The sequence below is a fragment of the Ostrinia nubilalis genome, chromosome 1 (assembly GCF_963855985.1).
Source record: "Ostrinia nubilalis chromosome 1, ilOstNubi1.1, whole genome shotgun sequence".
Lineage (NCBI taxonomy): Eukaryota > Metazoa > Arthropoda > Insecta > Lepidoptera > Crambidae > Ostrinia > Ostrinia nubilalis.
In genome coordinates, this window is record NC_087088.1 from 2,216,562 (window position 1) to 2,241,044 (window position 24,483).

The window sequence follows — 24,483 nt, forward strand, 5'->3', positions numbered from 1 at the left end:
CAACTGTTTCTCGCTCACGACCCGACCGCTCTCCTGTTCACGATCTAATATATAGATATGTTGCATCTATAGAGATGTTGCAGCCGTCGTGTAAAGATGACTTCAATGTCACACAGCGAGACGATGGCACATGCTGGCGATGCAGAAGCTTGAGCGGCAGCCATATTGCCGCAGTGACATCACACTCACCTCGTTGCTCCACCAGTTGACTTCAGTCGCACTTGGCTTGCTTGTCGCTCACGAGCGGGCTGCGCATATCGTGCTGCGGTTGGAACGCGAGCGGGTGCCGGTGCAGTAGCTTGAGCAGCGGCAGCCGCCATGTTGCCGCAGTGACGTCACACTCACCTCGTTGCTCCAGCAGTTGACGTCAGCAGCCAGGAAAGTCGCGGCGTCGCACTTGGCTTGCTTGTCGCTCACGAGCGGGCTGCGCAGGTCGTGCTGCGGCTGCGACGCGAGCGGGTGCTGCAATAGCTTGAGAAGCGACAGCCACCATGTTGCCGCAGTGACGTCACACTCACCTCGTTGCTCCACCAGTTGACGTCAGCCGCCAGGAAGGTCGCGGCGTCGCACTTGACTTGCTTGTCGCTCACGAGCGGGCTGCGCAGGTCGTGCTGCGGCTGCGACGCGAGCGGGTGACGATGCAATAGCTTGAGAAGCGGCAGCCGCCATATTGCCGCAGTGACGTCACACTCACCTCGTTGCTCCACCAGTTGACGTCAGCGGCCAGGAAGGTCGCAGCTTCGCACTTGGCTTGCTTGTCGCTCACGAGCGGGCTGCGCAGGTCGTGCTGCGGCTGAGCGTGTGTGCCGCCATGTTGCCGCGGTGACGTCACACTCACCTCGTTGCTCCACCAGTTGACGTCAGCGGCCAGGAAGGTCGCAGCTTCGCACTTGGCTTGCTTGTCGCTCACGAGCGGGCTGCGCAGGTCGTGCTGCGGCTGCGACGCGAGCGTGTAGTGCCGCCATGTTGCCGCGGTGACGTCACACTCACCTCGTTGCTCCACCAGTTGACGTCAGCGGCCAGGAAGGTCGCAGCTTCGCACTTGGCTTGCTTGTCGCTCACGAGCGGGCTGCGCAGGTCGTGCTGCGGCTGCGACGCGAGCGTGTAGTGCCGCCATGTTGCCGCAGTGACGTCACACTCACCTCGTTGCTCCACCAGTTGACGTCAGCGGCCAGGAAGGTCGCAGCTTCGCACTTGGCTTGCTTGTCGCTCACGAGCGGGCTGCGCAGGTCGTGCTGCGGCTGAGCGTGTGTGCCGCCATGTTGCCGCGGTGACGTCACACTCACCTCGTTGCTCCACCAGTTGACGTCAGCGGCCAGGAAGGTCGCAGCTTCGCACTTGGCTTGCTTGTCGCTCACGAGCGGGCTGCGCAGGTCGTGCTGCGGCTGCGACGCGAGCGTGTAGTGCCGCCATGTTGCCGCGGTGACGTCACACTCACCTCGTTGCTCCACCAGTTGACGTCAGCCGCCAGGAAGGTCGCGGCGTCGCACTTGGCTTGCTTGTCGCTCACGAGCGGGCTGCGCAGGTCGTGCTGCGGCTGAGCGTGTGTGCCGCCATGTTGCCGCGGTGACGTCACACTCACCTCGTTGCTCCACCAGTTGACGTCAGCGGCCAGGAAGGTCGCAGCTTCGCACTTGGCTTGCTTGTCGCTCACGAGCGGGCTGCGCAGGTCGTGCTGCGGCTGCGACGCGAGCGTGTAGTGCCGCCATGTTGCCGCGGTGACGTCACACTCACCTCGTTGCTCCACCAGTTGACGTCAGCCGCCAGGAAGGTCGCGGCGTCGCACTTGGCTTGCTTGTCGCTCACGAGCGGGCTGCGCAGGTCGTGCTGCGGCTGCGACGCGAGCGGGTGCCGGTGCAATAACTTGAGAAGCGGCAGCCGCCATATTGACACGTCACCGTTGCAGTGCAGGCAGACGAGGCGGCTGGCGTCGGGCGACAGCACCATTTGGACTATGAAAGCCTGGAAAAAAGGATCTACTTAATTGAATATAGGATACACAGTATTACACAGACACGGTTACAAAAGTACAGGGATAAGTCAAGAAAACTCAAACAATAATGTTAACAGCATAGTTGGTTGTGTTCCAGCAGTTGGAAGTAAGATAGCCAGTTCCTCTGTGGTTGAGGATTTCAGGTGAAGCTCTCTTTCACCCACGTCCTGATCATCACTTTCCATCAGGTAACCTGTATGTTTCCTCGTTATGGACAAAAAAATTCAATCCCATCGAGCGGACGTTGAAGACGGCGCTGGATGCAGGCCGATGTGGAAATCACTTGGAGGCCTATGTTCAGCGGTGGACGTCCTGTGGCTGCACCAACCTACTACCGTACAGCTTGCGCTGAGCCGGATGCCCTTATCAGCTTGTTTTTAGTATTTGAGCTGTGTTTTGTTATCTTTTTAATGATGATGATGATCGGACCAACCGGGCAACATGGAAAGCATTGGGGGAGGCCTATGTTCAGCAGTGGACGTCCTATGGCTGAGATGATGATGATGATGAAGATGATGATTATCGGACGTACCAGGTGCTTGGCCGACACGAAGGGGATGTAGACCTGGAAGCGCTGGTTGGCCAGGCGCGCTTCCAACTGATCGCACACCACGCTCAGCTTGTAGAACGGCTCGTCGTTCAGGATGCGCCATGCTGTGATGCCCGCGCTGAGAGGCGATGATGGGTCCTGGGGACATCATCATGATCATTAAATCTCCACAGCAGGGTTATGACTCTAACACCATTCATTCATTCACAAACGAACTTTCTTAAGTCAAGCAGCAACGCTATGCGAAGTCGAACGCACAGTGTTGATTAGGGCTCTGTGATTGTTTCGCACTCACTCAAGTATTGTCTATGAATAGGTTTTTGGAACCCTGTGCCTCCACGCACACTGTGAGACCTCATAGTAATGTTTGTGAATACGGGTGTAATTCACCAGAGGCAGATGGAGGATTTGGCCTACACTCCCTAATCCTCATGCTATACCGCTGGCCAGGGTTGAGGCGGCATATCAATGCTGAGTATCCATATGATACATCTCTTAGTAGAAGGCCTTGGTATAACTTGATCATCTAGTCATCAATTTTAAACGCGGAAGCGTAAATTCCAAAAAATTATTCAATGAAAGTTAATTTTCCACAATTGAGTTATATTAAAACTCGCAATAAGTTTCAGAAAATCTTTCGAAAAACTGCAGTATCACATACGCGGATCTAAGTTGTCGGCTGAATTCGTAGACTGTCGCCAAGTGTGAACTGTATTTCTTTAATTTACTACAAAAGCTTTTCAATTATTGATAGCACAAATCGTTAGCAATCAGAATCCTAGAAATATAACTGAAATTGTCACTCTATTCTAAGTTCTATCTAAGTAAAACTTCAAAATAGCTGTATCCATTACACGTTATCGATCGACAAATCTATTAATAGCTCATACCTTCCCAGGCCCGCGAGGCAAGCCTGCTACGTAGAGCGTCGAATGTAGTGCGCAGTACGTCACCGCGCCGACCCCGCCCGCGAATCGGAAGGTGTGGTGCAGCTTGAAGCCGTCGGTCTGAGAGACCAAGTACCCGCGCAGGCGCCCGTCATATGTCACTACTAGCACCTCCCAGCTCCTAGACAAAGAAAAATCATATAAATCACATAAGTATGAGAGAACAAAGGATTCGGTTACTATAGAAATTAAACTCACCATTTGTTGTCCTTCACCCGTAAAGGCATAAATATAACATCAGCAACTGCATGGGTGTTGTCAGTGCACTCCAACCCGCCCGGCCGGTTGCAGTCCTGAAATTATTATCATGTTGAAAGCTAGTCCGTAATATCATTATTGAAAACCAGTCTGCAAAAAGGGTTCAGATACTGGGCCCCACCCCATTAGCAACTGTTGTCGGCTGGTCGGAATAAATAAAGTCTATTGAATTCAAGGTTCCAAGTTAATAATTTCTTGCTTCGAAACCCATTCTCTACCTATGGTTACTAAGGGACCCCGCCCTCTATTGGTGGCGCCGCGTCTGCCTAGATAGGCATACATAATAGCCACGGATCGATAGGGATCAATGCAAGACAAAGAGTGCCACGCCCTTTCCGGGTCAACCGGCCATTTTGAATTTTCTCGCCAAAAACGGCTCATAAAAGCAGGTTTGAGGACTAGAGTTAAAGAATTAAAAAGAGCTATGAATGAAAATGGTCTGAAAAGTACACTTCTTAATTGGAGGTGAGGCACTTACAGCAGGTATGTTGAACAGGTTCGATGCAGTGAGGTCGTAGAAGCTGACGATTCCATTCCCGTAAGCGACAACCACGAACGAGCAGTCGGGGCTCCAGACCAACTTGCGCCACTGCGAGTACGCATCGCGACTTACTAAAACAAGACGTGACGTTGAAACTCAAAGAAAAAGTCTTTGAAGTCGGTATTGTAACTTGTAGACAAAGAACTATCCTCCTACCAAAGTCTTTGTCTCGAACAAGTCGCCGTTCACGAACTGACTACCCACTCGAAATCTGGTAGAAACGTAACCGATCGCGTAATTTCAAATGTATACAGTCAACCGCGCAATGGAAAACTATTTTTCACATTTCAGTTACATGTGGATCAGAAGTAATGACAGCAATTAATTTATGCGACCGGGGCCATGACGCGTCGTAACTCACCGGCGGCACTAAAACGGATGGGGCTGCAGGCTGCAATCAATATTGCACCTGCAAGTCTGTCTGGAAATTTCCCCCCTCCCCTCGTCTGAGTGGACGAACATCGACGCGTATTTTTTTTGTATCAGTTCGCGCATGCGGCCGGGAATCAGGACATCAAGGAAGGGGGAGCGTCTGCCACTTTAGCTAGGGTTGGCACTATAGACACTATTTATGGAATAACACTGAATGTGCAACATTACAAAAATAAATTAAATTTAAATAGAGTTGAATAGAAATAAAGACAAACCTGTAGTCCTAGCAGCGATTGTGGCATATTCAGACCTCTTTGTTCTGATCTCTAATATATTATCGGTTAAAACGGCTATCACTTTGCCCTCATCCCCGAGAGCAATGTGCCATTTTTGTTGACGCTCTTTATGACTAAAATACAAAGAGTAAGTTAAAAAATCTAGCAGTCTAAGATACATAATAAATATAGAAACAATACTAACGCTGTAACACTATCGATAAGGCTTTTCTTAGGCCCGAAGAACTTCAGCCAACGCCATAGTGCTGAGATATTTTCTGGCAAAAGACTATCTGGTTTTTGCTGAAATTAAATTAGACACATAACTGTTTGACATTTTATAAAATTGACATTGTATTTATTTGACATTTAGAAATTAATGTATAATTTATTACTATTTAATTAATTTTTAGTCTGCACTCTGTATTAATTTTAACTGTGGAAACTTTGCTGATTTCTGTCCTATTTTTTGTGTGATTATTTGTCTGTATATCAAAATTGTTTGTTTCCCTAATATAAATAAATAAATAAATAAACATAATTACACTAAAACGTACATGTTAAATTCGCACTGGCACGACAGCAATTTAAAAATTGCGACTATCACGCCCAAACTACCACCGGCGTAGCGGTTGTCGGCACATTTACCCCCTCCTCACTCCCCCCACAGGGTTCCGTCTAGCCTGTGCATCTAGGGCTTGCTTATCGCCCACGCACACATTCGCGCAGCTGCTACCCACACAAGAATTCCCACCGCGCCCTTCTCTCGCACATCCGTTTCCACTGCGCCCATTGCCCGCGCTTCCATTCCACCACACCCTTTTTCTCGCGCATCCATTCTCGCGCAGCTAACTTCAGCTCAACCATTCGCTATGTTTCCATTCCCTACACAAAGGGCTGCCATTTTGGATTTCAGCTATTTGCCCAATATTGAGATACGTCTGGGCAGACCCGAAATGGAGTCTTTTGACCCAAATAAGGCCAATAATTTTACAGTTACATCTTTAGAATGAAAGGTAGGAATATTATGGGGAGGCCTAAGTTTAGCAGAAAACCTTCGATATAGACAATGTTCATATTGGATGATTGAGGGAATCACCATCATCTAATCATCCTATGCTTTTTATTGCATTAGTTTTCATGACTGGCTCAATTCAAAAATAAATATTTAGAGAATATAATTATTTATAACTATAAAAATAATCTCAATAAGTAGTTTCCACAAATTAACGGTCTTTAACAGCTCAAACATCGCTAATTCTTTTAATATAGGAATAACCAGTTTTTTTCCCGAACTATCCATACACTTGCAAAGGTTGTCCCCGAAGATTGAAAACACATACTATTTCTCATAATATTAACAACTTGCATAAAGAAAGCTCTTACATTATCAAGCATGTAGTTTTCTATTACCAGACGACACTAATATTCTCAAATAAATTAATTTTAAGTTGAGTAATGCAAGGCGCATAATGCAACTGCACGCCGGTCAACAATGGCAGGTATTAACAGTGTATTAATCATAGGAAAATATTAGGAAAACTCACCAGGTACTCAGGCTCCGGCTTCCACTCCGAAAACACATACAGCTCGTGAAGAATTGACTTTGTTTCCTCCATGGCGAGCAGGCGCCGACACGGGCCGAACGCAGCTTCAAGCAACAAGCTCTCGGCAAAATCAATAACCGGAGCTTGGGTACAGGTAATCTAGATGTTGGTAATATGTAAGCACTAAATCAATACTGTATTTTCCAACTAGATGTTTTTTTTTTGTTGGTGCATCGTATTCACTCGCACTGTCTGGTGCTATCGATCCATATGTTTTTGACAATTGTAGTGAGGTATACAATTAAAGGCAGTGTCATCATATCGATAGATATTATTCTTAGAACATAAATTTTATTGAGTTGTACTACAGACCGTAGTGGTTACTTGCTCATGCCATGAATTTTCCTAAGTTACAAAACGTGACAGTAGTAATTCTAAATCGCTTCATGGAGCGTTGCGTAGTAAAGTAGTAAATACATACTTACATACAAGAAATGCCGGAATGATGGGTGGGGTTTCGAAATTATAACTGTCACGTTTTGCCACTACATACAATACACTTCTTGTCGTTGAGCTATACTACTGTGTTGAGTTTGATGCATGGAGAAAAAGTTGTTTCGATAAAGGAAATAACATACTTTGCACATCACTAGTTTCAAATGTCAAAATCATCCTACGTTGACTATCGTTCAGAAATTAAGTTATGAGATATTCATGTTAAAATAATTCGAAGGTTAAATTAGGAAATAAATTATTTTACTTCTAATCGAAAGTTATTGTTTTCTAGCTTTTCGTAATTAATCACATGTTAGGTAGGTAAATAACAATTAACGTACTGTCTTCGCTCATGGACGGATGAACTCACAGATGGTCTAAATGCTCTAATCCATATCTGTGCTCCTGTGCTCTAATCCTTCTGAATCTGTGGACTAATGTCATTTTTGACAGTTTCATTTGCAGAATCTCAGAGAATTTGTTGATCGGTCGGTCCATTTACAAAATTACAGTTTTACATGGTTTTACATTACAATTTCTAACTGAACATACATTTTGGTAATAAATCTTGATATGGACATCCTTCAGAACATCTACACTAAGGTAATATTAAGTCTAGTTGGTCTTGTTTCATTTTGTGTTCTTACAATTTTAATAAGATTTATTACCCACCACTTCACAGAGTGTATCCGAAAATGAGAGGAATTTGGGATTTTGGGAAGATTACTTGAAGAAACTTAAGTCCCTTGACTTCAATCAGTATGCCGAAAAGCTGACTGTTCCGATATTAGTTCCTGTTGGGAACAGGATCTTGTTCAGAGGCGAGTTGAAGCACACCAATGAGGTTACAGTGGCGATGGGAGCGAATTACTTCGCTAAATGTTCTATCGCTCAAGCACAAATACTGAAGCAGCATAGAATTAAAGGTAAGTCAAATATTTTTACTTATTCATTTATTGCTGCTCATGCACTGTCGATAGACCATACCTGATATGCCTGCCTTACTTTAACTTTAAAATGGAGTTCATAACATCCAAACTCCAGTACCAATTTGTTTATTGTATATTAATTCCTTATTTTCACTCTTTTCCAGATGCCCAATCCAAAGTAGATCTGTACAGAAAAGAAAAAGACTTCTTGGATAATCAATTAATATTCAGAAAACAGAACATATTGGACACAATAGGCCAAGAAATTGTAGAGGAGTACACTGAAGAAGAAGAAAGAAAGTGGAAGATAAAGCACAGGGAAAACGTGAGACAGTATAAGAAGCAGTCTAAGAATAAAAAGGAAGAGGAAACGGAAGGTATAACTGATGAGGAGCTGTGGAACAGGCTTGAAGAACTGGAATTGCAAGAGGAATTAGAGAACGAGCTTATGACTATGGATAAACAACATGAGAGGAAACAAATTGACAAACCACCAGACACATTCATAAAAGAAGAGGAATTCAGTGATCCAGCTATAGAAGAGAATAAACTAACTAAAACTGAAAGTAATCCAAAGCAGTCAAAGTTAGACCTGCTACAGAAAGTCATTGATAGGCAAAATGAACTGGAGGAAAAATTACAAGAACTTAAATACAAAGAAAGGAGCACAAGCAAAACTGAAAATGACCTGATTTCTAGGCTAGACGAAATGGAGCAGCTTGATGAGCTTGAAGATGAAATGGACAGGTATGGTCATTTTTTGGGCTATTTACATGGTAGTTATTATTAGTTTTAAATCAAAATTCATAAATTACCTCTTTTGTTTTTTGTGTTACATTGTGAACATTTTTTTTTCTTTATCACATGGTGTTAATACCATTTGATGGTTACAGGTTAAATGACATCATTGAAGATCAGGATGTGGAGTATGAGGAGGAAGAAGAAGAAGATAATGATGAAACTGTTAAGTCACCAGCTAAATCAATCAAACGCAGTGTTTCCTTTGCTGATGAAGATGATAGCGAAACTTTGGAGATCACATTCTCACACAGTGATGTACCACCATCTTTAGAACCTTACGACTCAAACAAGGGAATACAGAAGCCCAGTGACATTTACAGTGCATATGAACAACTATTTAACAGCGAAACAACATCCATTCTTAAAAAGAATAAATACACCGATAATGGAATCAGAGAGATATCCAATGTGAAAACTGAAAAGCCACCAAAAGTAACTTTCATGCAAACTGAAGATGATGATGCTGAACAGAGTAATGATCGAACAATAGTTGTTGGCGACATAGTAGAGAGAATAGATCAAAATGGAAATATGATAGAAAACACAGCAGCAAGACCGACAAGTCTTTTTAAAAAGAAAAGAATGCAAAAGTCGAATAAATAAATAAATAAATGAAAAATGTAAAAGTATGAAGAGTTTCTTTCATTTGTAGTATTTAGTATCCAATTTATTATTATTAACACACAGAACAGAACATTAGGTTACTACTTGTACCATTTGAGTTGACTGAACTTATCATCGCTTCTTAATCGCCAGAGTTATTATGTGCCCTCTCCATGATGCTAAACTCGAAGTCAAAAAATATTTAGACTGACCATTTACTTTCTTTGATCTGTGGCCGTTGCTGTCAAAATTTTAAGAAAACAAATGTCAAAAAAATATTGTCTATGTTTTTGAGGTTATAATTTCAGCGAGATACTGTTTTGATTTTTTATATTGCTAAACAGAAGTTCTGAATAAAATGCTGTCGCGTAGTTGGAGGCATTTATGCCGACGATACTCCCAAGCAACTACATTTCGGACGAGTGAAGCTTCTCCAGTTAGTAGTTTATTGGTTCAGATATTTTACTTGACATTTTTGTACTTATTTCTTAGATAAATTTTCTTCTTTCTATCATTAAGATCATACACACAATTTATGTTTTCAGTCACAGCAAAATGAGAAACAAGTTGGTCTTTTCTACACCATGAATAAAGATACATGTAAACAATTATTCAGCCAAGGCGGTTTCCCCAAGAGTTTCCAAAAACAGAGCAAGACATTCACAGAGACCGCTATTATGATCCGACAACCTGCTCTAGACCTCATCAATTGCATAAAGTCTTCAGATTTGGACAAACCGGCCATCCGTTATGTGCTTTGTATCCTTTTGAAAAAAATAATAATCTCAAACATATTCATAATCAATTATAAAAATATTAGATGCTATATGAATTTAAATAGGTATTTATTGCTTCTTATTTTTGCAAAATATTGTGGCAAACGAGTGAAATAAATGCTTGTAAATTACAACTTGATAATTAAATTCCTTAGCAAATATTCAGATGGTGAAAAAGGTACTGGCAAGTCTCTCACTATGGCACACCTTCTGCATTACGCCCATGAGGATGGTTATTTGATAGTGCATGTTCCATGGGGTAAGGATAATAATCAGCTTAGCTAGTTGATGTTAATTATGTCTCCTTTATAAACTCTAAGTAAATGGCTTAAATTATTCTTCATAATATTTAGGTACTTCGTTATTTAATTAATTGTTATGTGTATTTTGTCAGCTGGTCTCTATGTCGTTGATCAAATTATGATACATAAAGCAAGTTTTTTGTAACATGTACATTTAATTGCATTATTTATTTACTTTGTAATTTTACTAATTCCTCAGTGTCAGAGTGGCTGAGAAGGCTGCCCAGGAGCAAAGAGATGTCCAACTCCCAGACACATGAGGGCCTTGTTGACCTGCCACTTGATGCAGCATCCTGGCTGCTTCACTTCAAAGGACAGAATCAACACATCCTGAAGACTGGTGATGTAAGTTGAAATAATAACATTTATATTTAATTTTTGTATTTGTCATTTTCAGTATCATCATCTTTGACCAAAATATAAAAACAATTGTCTTCTGCATCTGCTTTTCAAGGGTAGTGCTGCAATTAAACAGGTTTTTCTCAATGTTTCAGCTCAAAATTTCCAAAGACTATGTTTGGAGTAAACGAGAAACAACCGCAGCAGGTTCACCTCTGGCCCAGCTGGTGGAACATGGAATAAACCGCGTGAAATACGCTTGTGACGTCATTGATGCACTTGTCCATGAGATCAAGATTCTATCAAATAACAAACAGTAAGTAAAAAGCTAGTTACCAAAGATAGAAAGCCTAAATAGGTGATTTATGGTATGTGATGAAAAACACTTATCTTCTATTTATTACAGATGCAAGACCTTTGTGGCTATAGATGGGTTCAACAGCTTTTTCTACCCCTTGACTAGACTGAGCACTCCCACCAAAAAGAAGGTCAAGCCAGAAGAAGTAACTCTCACCACATCCTTCATGGAACTTACAAAGAATGACTGGGTAAGTTTACTGATCATATTGACAATATTGATTTCAAATTCAAATATTTATTTCAATAGCAACTAGAAAGCATTACTATTATTAGGATCAACTTTTCAAGAGCAGTCTTTATATTACATAGAAAACCATTTTCAATGTTTCAGACAAATGGAGTTATATTGCTCACTGCAGACCAACTTGCTGTACCTGATGACCACCAGGAAAGCTACTTCCCAAGATATCTATTATACAAAAAGGTATGTCAACTGCAATATTTATGATTGTAATAATGTGATAAAACCTTTTTAGTTTTTATCTTTATAATTGGTATTTAATTCTTTTTCTGCTTTTACAGGGCTTTGAACATCTGGACCCCTTTGTGCCTGTTGAAGTGGGAAGGTACAATGACAAAGAATTCCTGACTTGTGTCAGCTACTACAGAGACCGCCTGTGGCTGCGTGGCCCACCAGAAATAGACTCCGAACTGAAGTTCACTAGTGCTTGCAATCCCTATAGGTTCATGGAACAGTGTGCCCCATTGTAATATAATTTATTAGCTGTTTAGTTTGTATCTATAAAACATTATAATAATTAATTAATTAAAATACTGTTTTAATTCTACTATCCCCTAATTTTGTGTATGTCAATCTAGACAACAGTATCATTTTTAAGTTATTTAGAAAAATAATAGTCAGGATATAGGTTTTGCTGATTTATTTCATTTGACTGATTATATCTACAAATTAACACTTAAAAATATCTAAACATCATAGCCGACAAGGTGGCGCTTGCCGATGCATTCTCCAACATAGAACCAGAACAGCACCTCGGCGCCGACTAGGGCGTTTAGGCTGGCCTGCTTCACTGTCTGTTGCTTCCAGGCTCCAGTCTTGGCGCTCGACATCAGCTTGCCAATACCGGCCTTGATTTGTGGGATCTCGCTCAGCTTGGGTGGGGCCAGTTCAACTCTCGCATACTTCATGAAGATGTTGAATTTGGGGCGGGCCTGGGCTAACGCCGCTGAAAAAGAAAGGACATTAGATTCTAACCTTAAAAAGTTCGATAATGTCACTATTCAACATTGAACGGGATTGAAGGTAGGAAAATATTTTAACTAAGTAAGATGTACACTTTAAAGGAACACAATACATTAATATGATGAAGAAATAACTTTTCAATATGATTTTCGGAATATTTTTCTAATTACATAATCCACCAGAATAATAAACATTAATGTATGAAGAAATGTGTATAACATTGGGGTATACGTACAGTTTATGAGAGCCGGTATTTTAGCTGCTGCGGCCATCGTAATCAATAAATAATCAGAACAAATGAATATAATCTAGCCCCAAATCCACTAATTTTGGAATGAAATTAAATTTGATTTTGACGTAATACACACCACAGACAAGATAGAGTACGGGTCAAAGTGGAGATCTGTCAAAAAAAATCAGTGCGTTTTCATACCACATCGCTTTGATATCTTTTTATCTTTATTTTCATGATATTTTATGAGTGGCAACATTGTTTGCTACGTCGATCACTTCTGTCAATTTGTCAAAAAAAGGAAACCGGCCGCAGTCGGATTTATTAATTTTCAATGTTTTTTATGGCTAATTATTAAGGATATTGCTTAAATAAGATTTGTGTATTTAAGATCAGACTCGTCTCTGATCAACGGAATTAAAACGATGCATTTAAATAGTGAGTATTTATATGAATTTTGACCGTAAACATAGGCTTTGGCGTGGTGATCATTTTATCAGCGTATTTTTGCCTTTCTAGTTTGAAAAATGCTACTGGTGTACGAGAATGAGTCTTTTTTCGTACATAGGTATTATAAAGCTAAATAAGATTGACAAATGTTAACATTAAAACAATGAATTGTTTGGGACACGTCAGTCTATTGATTGTCGCGTCGCCGGCCTATGTAATGCGTGCTTTAGGTTAGAAGCATCTTCAGAATAAGACTACAATCCTCTTAATTATTCATAACAGCAGTTTTAATCATATACCTATAGCAGGAAAAATCTGTGTTACCAATGTTCTATGTTATTGTTTTCCAGCATTCAGCATTTTAGTGTTATGCCTAGTTGGCTGGAGCAGTGCTAACACCCTCCAAGGCTCAATAGACTTGAAGCGGATCCAGTCTATCCTCCAAGAGGGCCTCAAAAACAAGGATGTTGCGTCACTGTACTACTCTATCAAGGGTTTGAAAGATCTCAAAGTACCAATCCCTGATGTTTGCCAGGTAATTAATTTATATAAACACAGACATGTTAATCTCGTAACACCCCTCTCTTTTTGAGTAGAGGGTTAAAAAACAAAAAAATTAAAAGTATTTTTATTGATTGATTTATAAACTTGATACATATTCTTATTAGAAATACCTTCCCAGTTAGAGTTTTAGATAATCATGAATAAGTAACAAGTGTTTTGACCAGTAATGGCAATAATTAATGTTATTTTCATATTTTTCATCCCAATATTAATTTCTCTATTTGCAGGACATCAAAAATGCCAAATATGATTCCAAAAACATTGAGCAAGTGTTCTATCTGGCTAGCGCCGCGGCCCTCTCAGGCTGTCAGAACTCCTTATCTCCGGATCTCCTCCGGCCGCCGTCGCAGGTGCTAGACAAGAAAGACGCAACCATCCAGGAGCTGTATTATGCCGTGTACACACTAAAGGCTCTCGGCAAGGGCAGCGTTTACGACAAAGAAGACAGCCTCAAGAATCTCATCCAGCTGTTGAAGAAGGATGACTCTCCTGCTAAGTAAGTGTTATAAAACTCCTGCATGTTGCTAAATGTGAAATTTATTAAATTACAATTTTATCAGCTTACCTTGGTTATAAAATTATTTTCCACAAGTTTGAATTATACTCTTTTAGCATTAAAATTCAAATTGGCTTGCAGATAAGAAAGTAGTAGTATTAATTAAGTGTAGAAACTAGCAAATTGATAAGTTAGTACTTCCATTTTTATGTCCCTAAAACCAAATGGTTTCATTCTTTTGTCAATGTTTAGTAAGAATTTTTATAACTGTCATTTGTTAGGAAATGGTGTAACTACCAGGACCAGTATAGTTCTTCTTCTTCTTCTCGTCTATGGCTATTGTGTTTCCACGTTTGCCAATGTCACGTGAGCATAGCCATTCATAATGTGTTTGGAATTTTACAGCATTATCTGTTGATACCACATAGAAAGCTGATCCACAGAAAAAAATATTCCTGACATTTACAACAGAATTCTTCACAGCCTAAATTGATCTTTTGTATATTTCTTTCTTTTTCTTTTCTTGTGTAACTTGTGTGATGTGCAATAAAGTGTGTTTTGTCTTTCTGCAGCTACGGCTACGTGTTCGCCCTGTGCGAACACATGGGCTGCACGGCGTGGACGGCGAGCCACGCTGAAGGCGTGCTGCTGGCAGCTGATGAGAGCGACTCGCGCGCGCTGCACTTCGACGGCGGCCTGCCCGTCACATCGATGCTGCTGTCCACTATTACCAGGTATGCTTTGTACCTAGGATAAGACCAATAGGCTAGTTTCCTAAAAAACATTGATGGGAGCCATACACGAACAGCTACTGTATTCTACCGCTCGAGAAGGTGTAACAGCTTCGGGCGGTTGGCAGCAAAGAATTTTCATCGTGCGGTCAAGCAGTCGCCAGATTGCTCGAGCTACCGACTGCTCTCAAGCAGTTACCTCCGCCTGTGCTCTTCATACCACATCGCGCGCGCTTGTGACTAGTTGAGTACTTAATACCAATTGTTTCAGTCAGTAGCAGCTTCAAGCTGTTGAATATGACTTCAATAGCGATCCGTGTAATACACGGAACTTAAAGTTGGATCATTGGCTTGAGCTGTCCGTGTATGGCGACGGGCCGTAGTCCGTCAAGTTTATTACAATAAAAACATTTGACACCTATTTTTATGTGCTGTCGACTGTTATGTAAACGAGTATGACATGTGTGTCGTAATATCATGTCAATGGGACGCATCTGATATGCCGTTATGTCTGATATCAAGCGGTTGTGTCGCAGGTCGTACAAGCAGCAAAAGAAGGCGTCCCCTCTCAACCCTGAGCAGAAGCTGAAGTTCGCTGAATACGTGCTGTCGCGTCGCTCCGTGACGTCACCGCGCGGCGCCGCGCTACTGTTGGATGCCGCCACCGCACTCGCTGACGACCAGGTTAGAGCGAACTTAAGCTTTATTCCTCTTTGTAGCGTGAGTTTTGAATAACTGAAGGCTTCCAAATGATCTCGATGAATCTGACACACCTATTTTGATAGTATCTGATAGTTTATCTATGAGTATAACAAGTTCCATTGATTGCTTTTTCAAAAGTCAGTTCATTTCCCATCTCTTAGAACTTGTTTGTCTTGGTATTCCTCTGTATGTCATTGTACTCATCATTATTAAATAACGTAGCACCAACTTATTCATCACAAACCCAGCAATAATATAAATTAACCACCCAACAGCCCACCCCCATCAGCATCGTGATCAAAGGCAAAAAATACGTCACCTCGGACTCCGACTCCATCGAGTTTGCCGTCACCGACCTACTTGGACGTCCCGTGCCCGGCCTCAAGCCTGAAGACGTAGTCGCTCAGTCCGGAACCCGCCTCGCCGATGACGTCGTAGTCCTCTCCAAACAACCGCTGACTCAAAAACCCAACGAGCCCACGACTTTCGTCCTTAACCTCAGCAAGATTAAGGCCCAATACGGCATGTACAAGATCGCGCTGAGCGCTGGAGGCAAGACGGCCAATGTGAACATTGCTGTGTTGGGCGAGATCCAGGTGTCGAGTATCGAGGTGGGGATCGGTGATGTGGACGGCACTACCAGCCCTAAAGTCACCACCGTGACCTACCCCAATAAGCTGACTGAGAAGCTGCAGGCTGATCACTTGCAAAAGTAAGTGTTAGTTCTTATTATGAAATGGGTTTTTATAAATTTTTTTTTGGTCATAATATTTTGTTAATCATAGCATATTCTTTTCTATAAAAATTAGAACTTGTGCACTTTGCTATGGCAACTAAATAGCAAATAAACAATTTACTTTGATACATTCATCATCAATTCATCACTATTCTATAGGAGCTCACTGCTAGACATAATTCTTACGCCATTTTTCCGCGTATCCAGCTTCTGCCCACCGCCAGTACCGCCACGCTAAGGTGAGTCTACGAGAAGAAAAAGTCTAGAAATCTCAATGATGATAGAATCGACACACCCAAAAGGTTTATACATACTTATTCGCACTGTTAGAGTAGGCGCACACGGTTGATTTTTAGTTGGCCGATAGTTGTGCCCGATTTTAAATTGTATGAAGAATCGGCCAAATCGAATCGGCGTAGTGTGCGCACTCCCATACATTCCCATACTGATCAACTGCCTGACTAAACTATCGGCCGACGAAAAATCAACGGTGTGCGCCTACTCTAAGTGTGTACTCGTACTATGCAGGGTGACGCTGAAGTTCTCTGTGCGCGACAAGTGGAACAAGGCGGTGACGGTGCAGCAGGCCTTTGTGCGTGTGGGCGGCGCGCGCGACGAGACCATCTTCGTGGCCGAGCCCGACAACGCCAAGGCCTACAAAGTCGAGCTGGTGAGACCAAGTTACTTATTACTTGCCATTTATATGATGCTATGTTTATTATGCTAATTGGTATAGGTATGCCGAGACTTCTATAAAACAGATTAAATCTTGTTTTCAAGAAATATTAGTATAGTTCTTGCAACTCACGAAGGCTAGTGAGCTTTACTTGTGTGTGTACGTGTACATGGCCATGCACATAACAATAGTGTAATATCTGTCAAAACTTTTGAAAAACAAAAAGTAGTGAGCCACCACACATGTAAAGCTCACCACTCGCCTTTGTGAATTGCAACAACTATAATTTTGGTTTCAAATAATCCCTGTAACCCCTTCAGTTGAGCTGAATACTTATTATGCTTCTGTTAGGAGTGGATTCACCACAATAGTCCAACGGACGACGGAGTTCCAACTCCCGACGTTGTTGGTTGAAATCGGTAGTTTGACACTGACACCGCTGAACTAATGGTTGCCATAAATTTTATTTATTGTACGAAGACTCCATCATTTACGCCAGTCGTGTCCTTGAATGTCAAATTATTTTTTGATTATCTAGATATCTATCTTGTTTTCAGTCTATTATAATACCGATTTGTTTTGTTATTTATGTAGAACGTGGGTTCGCTGAGCAAGCACCTGAACGCGGTGAACGGCGCGTACTCGCTGAGCGTGCTGGTGGGCGACGCCGCGGCCGCCGCGCCCGTGGCCTGGCCGCTCGGGGCCATACACTTCAACTTCGGCCGCGACGGGAACGCTGTCGGTGAGTTCGCAGAATAAGTTTTTTATTGTTAGGTTCTGCAGGAAAAGGCAAAGGCATACGCCATACAGCCAAGTCTTTAGTTTTTATGCTTAGTCACCTATTCAGATGACGGTGTTTCTTTTCTTTAAAGCTCTTGCGGAACGCGTTTTGTTACAACGGGGTGAAGGATTTGTTGTATAAAGTATAATAGTGATAGTGTTGTTGTCCACGATATACTTATTTGTAGTGTTATTGATTTAATGTTGATATGTACATATTTGATTTAAAAAATCGATATAAAACGACGATAAAATTTGGTCGCTGCGCACTTCCCAGCCAATCCGATCCTCATCCACATTGTAAATTGAAACTCTTAATTGATTCCTGTCCTATTCCTTAGGCGAAGTAGTAACAGCGAGCGTGCCTCACCGCGGGCCGCTGCCAGATATCGTGCACGCGTTCCTTCGTAAACACAAGACGCAGTCTCATTGCGCGCTCATTGATGTTTTCGCGTTTTTGACTTATGTATTCACTAGCTGGTTATGATAAGACTGTTGATAATTGTAGTAGGTTCATGTCTATTATGTCTATTATGTAAGAACTTTTGTATACCAACATGGAGCAATAAAAAAATTGAATTTAGTTGTAACTAGCAATGTTGTCACCAGGTGAGGTAGTAACAGCGAGCGTGCCTCACCGCGGGCCGCTGCCGGAGATCGTGCACGCGTTCCGTCAGCCCGAGGCGTGGCCTCCTCGCGCGCTGTCCGACGTATTCGCGGCCGCGGGATTACAAAAAACATTATCCGTAGTTTCGAATGTTGCTATCCTTCTGGCGCAAAGCGAGATGCCGGCATGAGCGACAGTGACAGATAGACCCGAAACTACGTAAACAGCGTATCGGAGTAGGCTTGCTGTGACTTATGTGGTCACTAAATATAGACTGTAGTTATAATTAACAATGTTTCCATTAGGCGCTGTAGGTACAGCGAGCGTTCACCGTGAGCCGTTACCAGAGCTGTTACGCGCTGTTTGTCATTTTCGCGTTTTTGACTTATGTATTCACTAGCTGGTTATGATGAGACTGTAGTTGTAACCAGCAATGTTGTCACCAGGTGAGGTAGTAACAGCGAGCGTGCCTAACCGCGGGCCGCTGCCCGAGATCGTGCACGCGTTCCGTCGTAAACCAAGACGCGGTCTCGTTGCGCGCTCTTTGATGTTTTCGCGTTTTTGACTTATGTATTCACACTAGCTGGTTATGATAAGACTGTTGATATTGTAGTAGGTCCATGTTATGGGTCTATGTCATAAGTGCCACTTGTGGTCTAAACTGAATAAATATTTTTGATTTTGATTATGTAAGAACCTTTGTATACCAACATGGGTAATAAAGAATTTGAATTTAGTTGTAACTAGCAATGTTGTCACCAGGTGAAGTAGTAACCGCGAGCGTGCCTCACCGCGGGCCTTTACCAGAGATCGTGCACGCGTTCCGTCAGCCCGAGGCGCGTCCCCCACGAGCTTTGTCCGACGTGTTCGCGGCCGCGGGATTACAAAAAACATTATCCGTAGTTTCGAATGTTGCTATCCTTCTAGCGGAAAGCGAGATGCCGGCATGAGCGACAGTGACAGATAGACCGGAAATTACCTACGTAAACAGCGCATCGGAGTAGCCTTGCTGTGACATGTGGTCACTAAATATAGACTGTAGTCATAATTAACAATGTTTCCATTAGGCGCTGTAGGTACAGCGAGCGTTCACCGCGAGCCGTTACCAGAGCTGTTACGCGCTGTTTGTCATTTTCGCGTTTTTGACTTATGTATTCACTAGCTAGTATGATAAGACTGTAGTTGTAACCAGCAATGTTGTCACCAGGTGAGGTAGTAACAGCGAGCGTGCCTCACCGCGGGCCGCTGCCCGAGATCGTGCACGCGTTCCGTCAGCCCGAGGCGCGTCCCCCACGAGCTTTATCCGACGTGTTCGCTTGCGCGGCCGCCGCGCCGCTGCTGCTGCTGCTGCTTCTGTGGGCGCGTCTTGGGCTTAACCTGTCCAACTTCCCTTGGACGCTCAGTGCGCTGCTGTTCCATCTGTCGCTCGGAGGTGAGTTCTTGAATAGATATAGCCTGTAGTTTATATCGCCACAAACATTCAGCCAGCTTGTGACTGTCTTCATAACTGCAATATGATTTCAAGACAAATGTTCTCAATTCAATAGCGTCGTCATCGCGAATATGGATCACAACTTGTGCCTTAATGCAGATGAGACATCATGATCACGAGGCATATAGTGCCGTAGCGCAGCCCGTGACAATTTATAAATTATAATAGTGGCGATTTTAAACTCAACTTGTCTTTGCTAATGACGCTAAACTTCACTCCAAGGCTTCAAGTTAAGGACCGTTACCATAATATAATTGGAGAAGAAGTCTTTATCCAGCAGTGGATTAGGTTGAAACTAGCCAGTCTCGCTTGTTCCAAAACAGAATGATGTGACGATGAATCATTAATCAGTTTGTCCTCCGCGGGGGGCAATCGGAATGCTCTTATTTCCACCTGTGGGGACAACTGGAAATTATACAATCAATGCTGCAACTAAGCTCTGGTTCATCATCATCTTTTCTATCATAGGACGTCCACTGCCGAACAGATTTCCATAATGACCGGTTGGTAGCGGCCTACATCCAGCAGCGCCTTACCTGCTCTGGCTCTGTTTGTTAAAATGTAAATACTTATTATTATTATTCACCAAGCAATTCCCCCGCAGCGTCGCTGGTGCTGTACTACGTGCTGTGGCTGCAGCTGTCGATGTTCGACACGCTGCGCTACCTGCTGCCCCTAGGCGCGCTCACGTTCCTGTCGGGCCACCGCCTGCTGCGCCGCCTCGTCGCCGCCAAGCAGCGCTAACGCACCACGAGGGAACCTTGCTCGATAACAGCTGTTTGTAATTGTACATCACTATGCACGTCAGCGCTAACAAATTCGTGATGCGGGATATTCAACCTTATTACTATCGTCATCTGTCCCGAGTGTCGGTAACAATTTTGATTACTCGTCAACTGTCCGCAGTAGTGAAGTATTTTGTTTTATCCAAGATACAAGTCAAAGATGGACTGCAGACCGCAAACTACAAGCCACCACGGTTTTTTACATAATGATAGATGTTTAGAGAAACCGCGGTGGGCCTTTGTTTGCTGTCGAAGTCCATCTTGGACTTGTATGGGTGGGTAACAGTGCACTAACTGTAATTAACTGTATCTACAGTTGTTGGCCTAATCATGAAGCCAAAAATTACTGGCTTGTCTTGTTTGTAATAAATCCTAACTCCACTTTCAACTTGCATGAAAACTTTATCAAATGATAGTTTTCTCAAAGAATGTTTTGGGCTCAATATAAGATGGAGTATATTATCGATTCAAGGTTCCCGAGCATAGCATATTGCAATAATTTAATATAATATTATGTATGTGAGAATGCGTGTATGATTTAGTATGTGCGTGAATCGCGGTCCCGTCACACCATTATCTTCAATTTCGTAGCCCACACGTCTGCGTATGATTGTATCGGAGCGCATTTCCAAATCGTATTTTTAATAAATATTTGAGTTGTTGATAAAAAGTTATTTTTATAAACCTATCCCTTTTCCCACTTCGGCTGCGGATGTCGCGCTGTACATTGGGCCCGGTTTCCACCTTTTGGTAGGAGAAGTGTTGAATACTAACTAACCAATCATGGCTAATGCAAATATTACCACAAAGGAAGGAAACAAACTTTAGTCGGACTTATAATATATTTATTATAAAAACATTAATTCTAAAGAATTATATTACTATCACACACATCATTTGCGCAATGATTGATTTATATAAACTATGTTATTGCTAAAAATTATATGCAAAGCGTTAAATCTTAAGTAAAAATAAGTATGTATTCTGCTAATTATTGCAGGCACTTCAGTACATAGTTTGTTTCAACTTCATCAAAATACATACTTTTACAATAACATACAATAGAGGCACTCTCATCTATTCAACACTCACTCACAGGTACTTGCATTCATCTTAAAAGTAAGAGAATTGGTCTAGTTTAAACCATTGTAAACATAATATTAAAAAATATTCAAGTATGTCCGGGTCAACCGAATGTTTTAACTTATATCTAAATGTGTGAAATATGTCAATGAAATCTTATTTCAATGTAGAGTTAAACTGGAATTTGGGTCATAATACTGTAGTCAGAAATATGTCAGGATTGATAAACAACCATTTAGAATTCGGCATCGAGGGTAAACACATTGTCAGTAGGGTTTGCCATGACTCCCCACTTCTGGTACTCTCCGACTTTCTTTTCGAAGAAGTTTGTCTTGCCTTCCAGGGAAATGAGGTTCATGAAGTCGAATGGGTTCTTGGTGTTGTAGTGCTGTAACAGAAATTCTATGTCAGTAAACGTTCTAGCAAAAAGAATTAAAAAAACTTTTGATTTTGGATACAAACCTTTTCTTCAATGAGATCCACCAGCAGCCTATCGGCGACGAATTCGATGTAGTTGGACATGAGTTCACAGTTCATGCCCAATAGCCTGACGGGAAGCGCGTCGGTCAGGAACTCTTGCTCGATGACCACCGCGTCCTTGATGATCTGGAGCACGCGCGCCTTGCTCGGCTTCTGGACCAAGTGCTTGAACATGAGGCAAGCGAAGTCCGTGTGGAGGCCCTGTAGGTGATGTAAAAAATAATAGTTATGAAAACAAAAGAAATACTATTTTGTTTTATCGATCTTGTTGACCTATATTCCTAAAAATGCAACTAAAATTAGCCATGATAGCATGTATGCCCAGTCATAAAAAATAATGAATTAAATACGTAAATAAAAAGATAGGGTGACCCATTTGAGTATTATTACCTACAAGACTTATCATAGCAATTCACTGTGATTTAGATAAAATGTACGTGAGTAGACACAACAAGAGATAAGAAAGCTCACCTCGTCCCTAGATATAAGTTCGTTGCTGAAAGTTAAGCCGGGCATGAGTCCACGCTTCTTGAGCCAGAAGATAGACGCGAAACTGCCAGAGAAGAAAATGCCCTCAACCGCGGCGAATGCCACGATACGCTCGCCGAATGTCGCGGTCTTGCTGCCGATCCATTGAAGTGCCCAGTCAGCCTTCTTCTTTACACATGGTAGTGTCTCAATAGCATTGAAGAGAAAATCTCTGGAAAAATACAAAATGTTTAGTTGTTAACAACTACCTCAAATGTATGACTCATACTGAGTAGGTAGGTACTACATTTGAACAGCTTTGTTTATTGTATAATTTGCAACTTGAGATACTGCATATTACAATGATTCCTTTATTTTGTTACACGATAAGCAGCCAACCATACATACCTTTCCTTAGGGTCTCTGATATAAGTGTCAATGAGCAATGAGTACATTTCAGAATGTACATTCTCCATAGCGATTTGGAATCCATAGAAGCATCGAGCTTCAGTCACTTGAACTTCTTGAGAGAAGCGTTCAACCAGGTTCTCATTGACGATACCATCAGATGCAGCAAAGAAGGCCAGCACGTGCTTGATGAAATGTCTTTCACAGTCTTTTAAATTTTCCCAGTCAGATAAGTCCTAAAGCAAAAGGAAAGTGGGTAAATAAAAACAATTTCAGACTTTTAACATTACATCAAATGAAATGGTAAAAATGTAATAAGATAATTGGTGATTAAATTCAATTAACTGTTGTAAAATCCTAAGTCATTACTTCAGACAAGTTTCTGTTAGCAATTTAGAAATTAATTGATAATGAGTCAAAAGAAAAAAACATTTTACATGAAATTATTGTGCAAGTGCACCAATCTATTGCAACTAAGTAACTACGCATTTTCCTGTTTGGATGTACCGCTATAAAATGCCATGAGGCGTTACTATAATTAGGTTAACTAACCTTAGACAGGTCCACCTCTTCTACCGTCCAGAAGGAGGCCTCGGCCTTTTTGTACATGTTCCAGATGTCGGGGTACTTGATGGGGAAGATGACGAACCGGCGCGGGTTCTCCCGCAGTAGCGGCTCCAGCTGAGGGTCGAACTCCACCTCCTTGGACTCTTTCTCCACCTCCATTTTATCATCAGTCACGTTGTCGTTGCGAAGAGTCAAAATGTTGTTCTTTGTCGGCGACTGTGAATAGTTGATTCGTCACAATCTCTCCAGATGAAAAACCCCACGCAAGAAATCGAGGTTAGCGTGACAAACTACAGTATACAATAAACTGAGCACTAGACGCTTAACCATGATTTATAGATTTAACATACTTAATAAATATTGAAATAGAGATATACATAGTTAACTAATATCAGTAAAACTGTCGATATATTTCATGTAGCAATAGAAAAAGAAAACTACAAACCTTGATGTGGACATTGTTGATTCCATTGGTGAGGTTTTCCTTGTCGTTAAATGTAGACATTCTGATAAATTCTTTGTTCACTGGTTAGACTGAAAAATACTTAAGTCTTTGTTTAATGTGCTAGGCTACTTTGCTGGAGGAATATTCCAGTCCAGCGATTTATAGTCTACTGATTCACCACACAATTTTCTTACCGCTTTCAATTTATGACGGCAATTTGGCGGGAAACTTTCGTTGTTCCGAATCGTACTGTGATCGAAACGTTAGTCAGAGAAATCTATAAAAATAGATTTATAAAATTGAATGTAGTGCATCATTATGGAATATTTATATTTTTCTCTTATCTAATTACCTCTATGTACTTCATTACTGTGTTATTGCCCTGAAAGTTAATAAAAAATAATATTTATTAGATATTGCAAATAAGCTACAGAAGCTAACGGAACTCAATGTAAAGTTCAATGAACCAGTCACAGCTGCTTTTACAAT

The 24,483-nt window shown here is 41.9% G+C and overlaps 6 protein-coding genes across 7 annotated transcripts in view; 3 read left to right on the forward strand and 3 right to left on the reverse strand.

Annotated features, from left to right (window-relative positions):
* Positions 1–6,762, reverse strand: part of LOC135076985 (NBAS subunit of NRZ tethering complex-like) — a 43,954-nt gene extending 37,192 nt beyond the window's left edge. Inside the window, exons 1-8 of the mRNA XM_063971548.1 lie at positions 6,484–6,762; positions 5,142–5,239; positions 4,937–5,070; positions 4,227–4,360; positions 3,689–3,783; positions 3,434–3,611; positions 2,526–2,681; positions 1,735–1,962 (exon numbers count right to left, since the gene is read on the reverse strand). Of these exons, the coding sequence (XP_063827618.1) occupies positions 1,735–1,962; positions 2,526–2,681; positions 3,434–3,611; positions 3,689–3,783; positions 4,227–4,360; positions 4,937–5,070; positions 5,142–5,239; positions 6,484–6,555 (1,095 nt within the window). The 5' untranslated portion in view covers positions 6,556–6,762. The remainder of the gene's footprint in view (positions 1–1,734; positions 1,963–2,525; positions 2,682–3,433; positions 3,612–3,688; positions 3,784–4,226; positions 4,361–4,936; positions 5,071–5,141; positions 5,240–6,483) is intronic.
* Positions 1–9,341, forward strand: part of LOC135077259 (unconventional prefoldin RPB5 interactor-like protein) — a 250,827-nt gene extending 241,486 nt beyond the window's left edge. Inside the window, exons 2-5 of one of the 2 annotated variants that reach the window (XM_063971879.1) lie at positions 7,500–7,581; positions 7,661–7,904; positions 8,072–8,654; positions 8,801–9,341. In XM_063971879.1, the coding sequence (XP_063827949.1) occupies positions 7,552–7,581; positions 7,661–7,904; positions 8,072–8,654; positions 8,801–9,311 (1,368 nt within the window). In that variant the 5' untranslated portion in view covers positions 7,500–7,551 and the 3' untranslated portion in view covers positions 9,312–9,341. Of the gene's footprint in view, positions 1–7,426; positions 7,582–7,660; positions 7,905–8,071; positions 8,655–8,800 lie in introns of those variants that run through there. The other variant, XM_063971821.1, reaches the window with a different exon arrangement.
* Positions 9,342–9,583: 242 nt separating this feature from the next.
* Positions 9,584–11,860, forward strand: LOC135074838 (small ribosomal subunit protein mS29). Its single transcript, XM_063969222.1, has 8 exons — positions 9,584–9,747; positions 9,857–10,070; positions 10,254–10,346; positions 10,589–10,734; positions 10,884–11,044; positions 11,135–11,276; positions 11,420–11,512; positions 11,611–11,860. The coding sequence occupies exons 1-8, from the start codon at positions 9,670–9,672 to the stop codon at positions 11,797–11,799; spliced, it is 1,116 nt and encodes a 371-aa protein (XP_063825292.1). The 5' UTR covers positions 9,584–9,669; the 3' UTR covers positions 11,800–11,860.
* A 94-nt stretch (positions 11,861–11,954) lies between these two features.
* LOC135074847 (ATP synthase subunit g, mitochondrial) lies at positions 11,955–12,681 on the reverse strand. Its single transcript, XM_063969232.1, has 2 exons — positions 12,528–12,681; positions 11,955–12,275 (listed from the first exon to the last, which is right to left on the reverse strand). Exons 1-2 carry the CDS (start codon positions 12,562–12,564, stop codon positions 12,016–12,018), a joined length of 297 nt encoding a protein of 98 aa, XP_063825302.1. The 5' UTR covers positions 12,565–12,681; the 3' UTR covers positions 11,955–12,015.
* A 109-nt stretch (positions 12,682–12,790) lies between these two features.
* LOC135076987 (dolichyl-diphosphooligosaccharide--protein glycosyltransferase subunit 2) lies at positions 12,791–20,743 on the forward strand. Its single transcript, XM_063971564.1, has 12 exons — positions 12,791–12,962; positions 13,325–13,509; positions 13,766–14,034; positions 14,607–14,768; positions 15,302–15,449; positions 15,743–16,179; positions 16,732–16,873; positions 17,474–17,621; positions 19,029–19,210; positions 19,302–19,338; positions 19,459–19,698; positions 20,363–20,743. The coding sequence occupies exons 1-12, from the start codon at positions 12,950–12,952 to the stop codon at positions 20,500–20,502; spliced, it is 2,103 nt and encodes a 700-aa protein (XP_063827634.1). The 5' UTR covers positions 12,791–12,949; the 3' UTR covers positions 20,503–20,743.
* A 623-nt stretch (positions 20,744–21,366) lies between these two features.
* LOC135078273 (ribonucleoside-diphosphate reductase subunit M2) lies at positions 21,367–24,201 on the reverse strand. The gene is made up of 6 exons (XM_063972899.1): positions 23,995–24,201; positions 23,535–23,765; positions 22,983–23,218; positions 22,578–22,806; positions 22,089–22,307; positions 21,367–22,014 (listed from the first exon to the last, which is right to left on the reverse strand). Exons 1-6 carry the CDS (start codon positions 24,052–24,054, stop codon positions 21,862–21,864), a joined length of 1,128 nt encoding a protein of 375 aa, XP_063828969.1. The 5' UTR covers positions 24,055–24,201; the 3' UTR covers positions 21,367–21,861.
* Between the last annotated feature and the right edge of the window lie 282 nt (positions 24,202–24,483).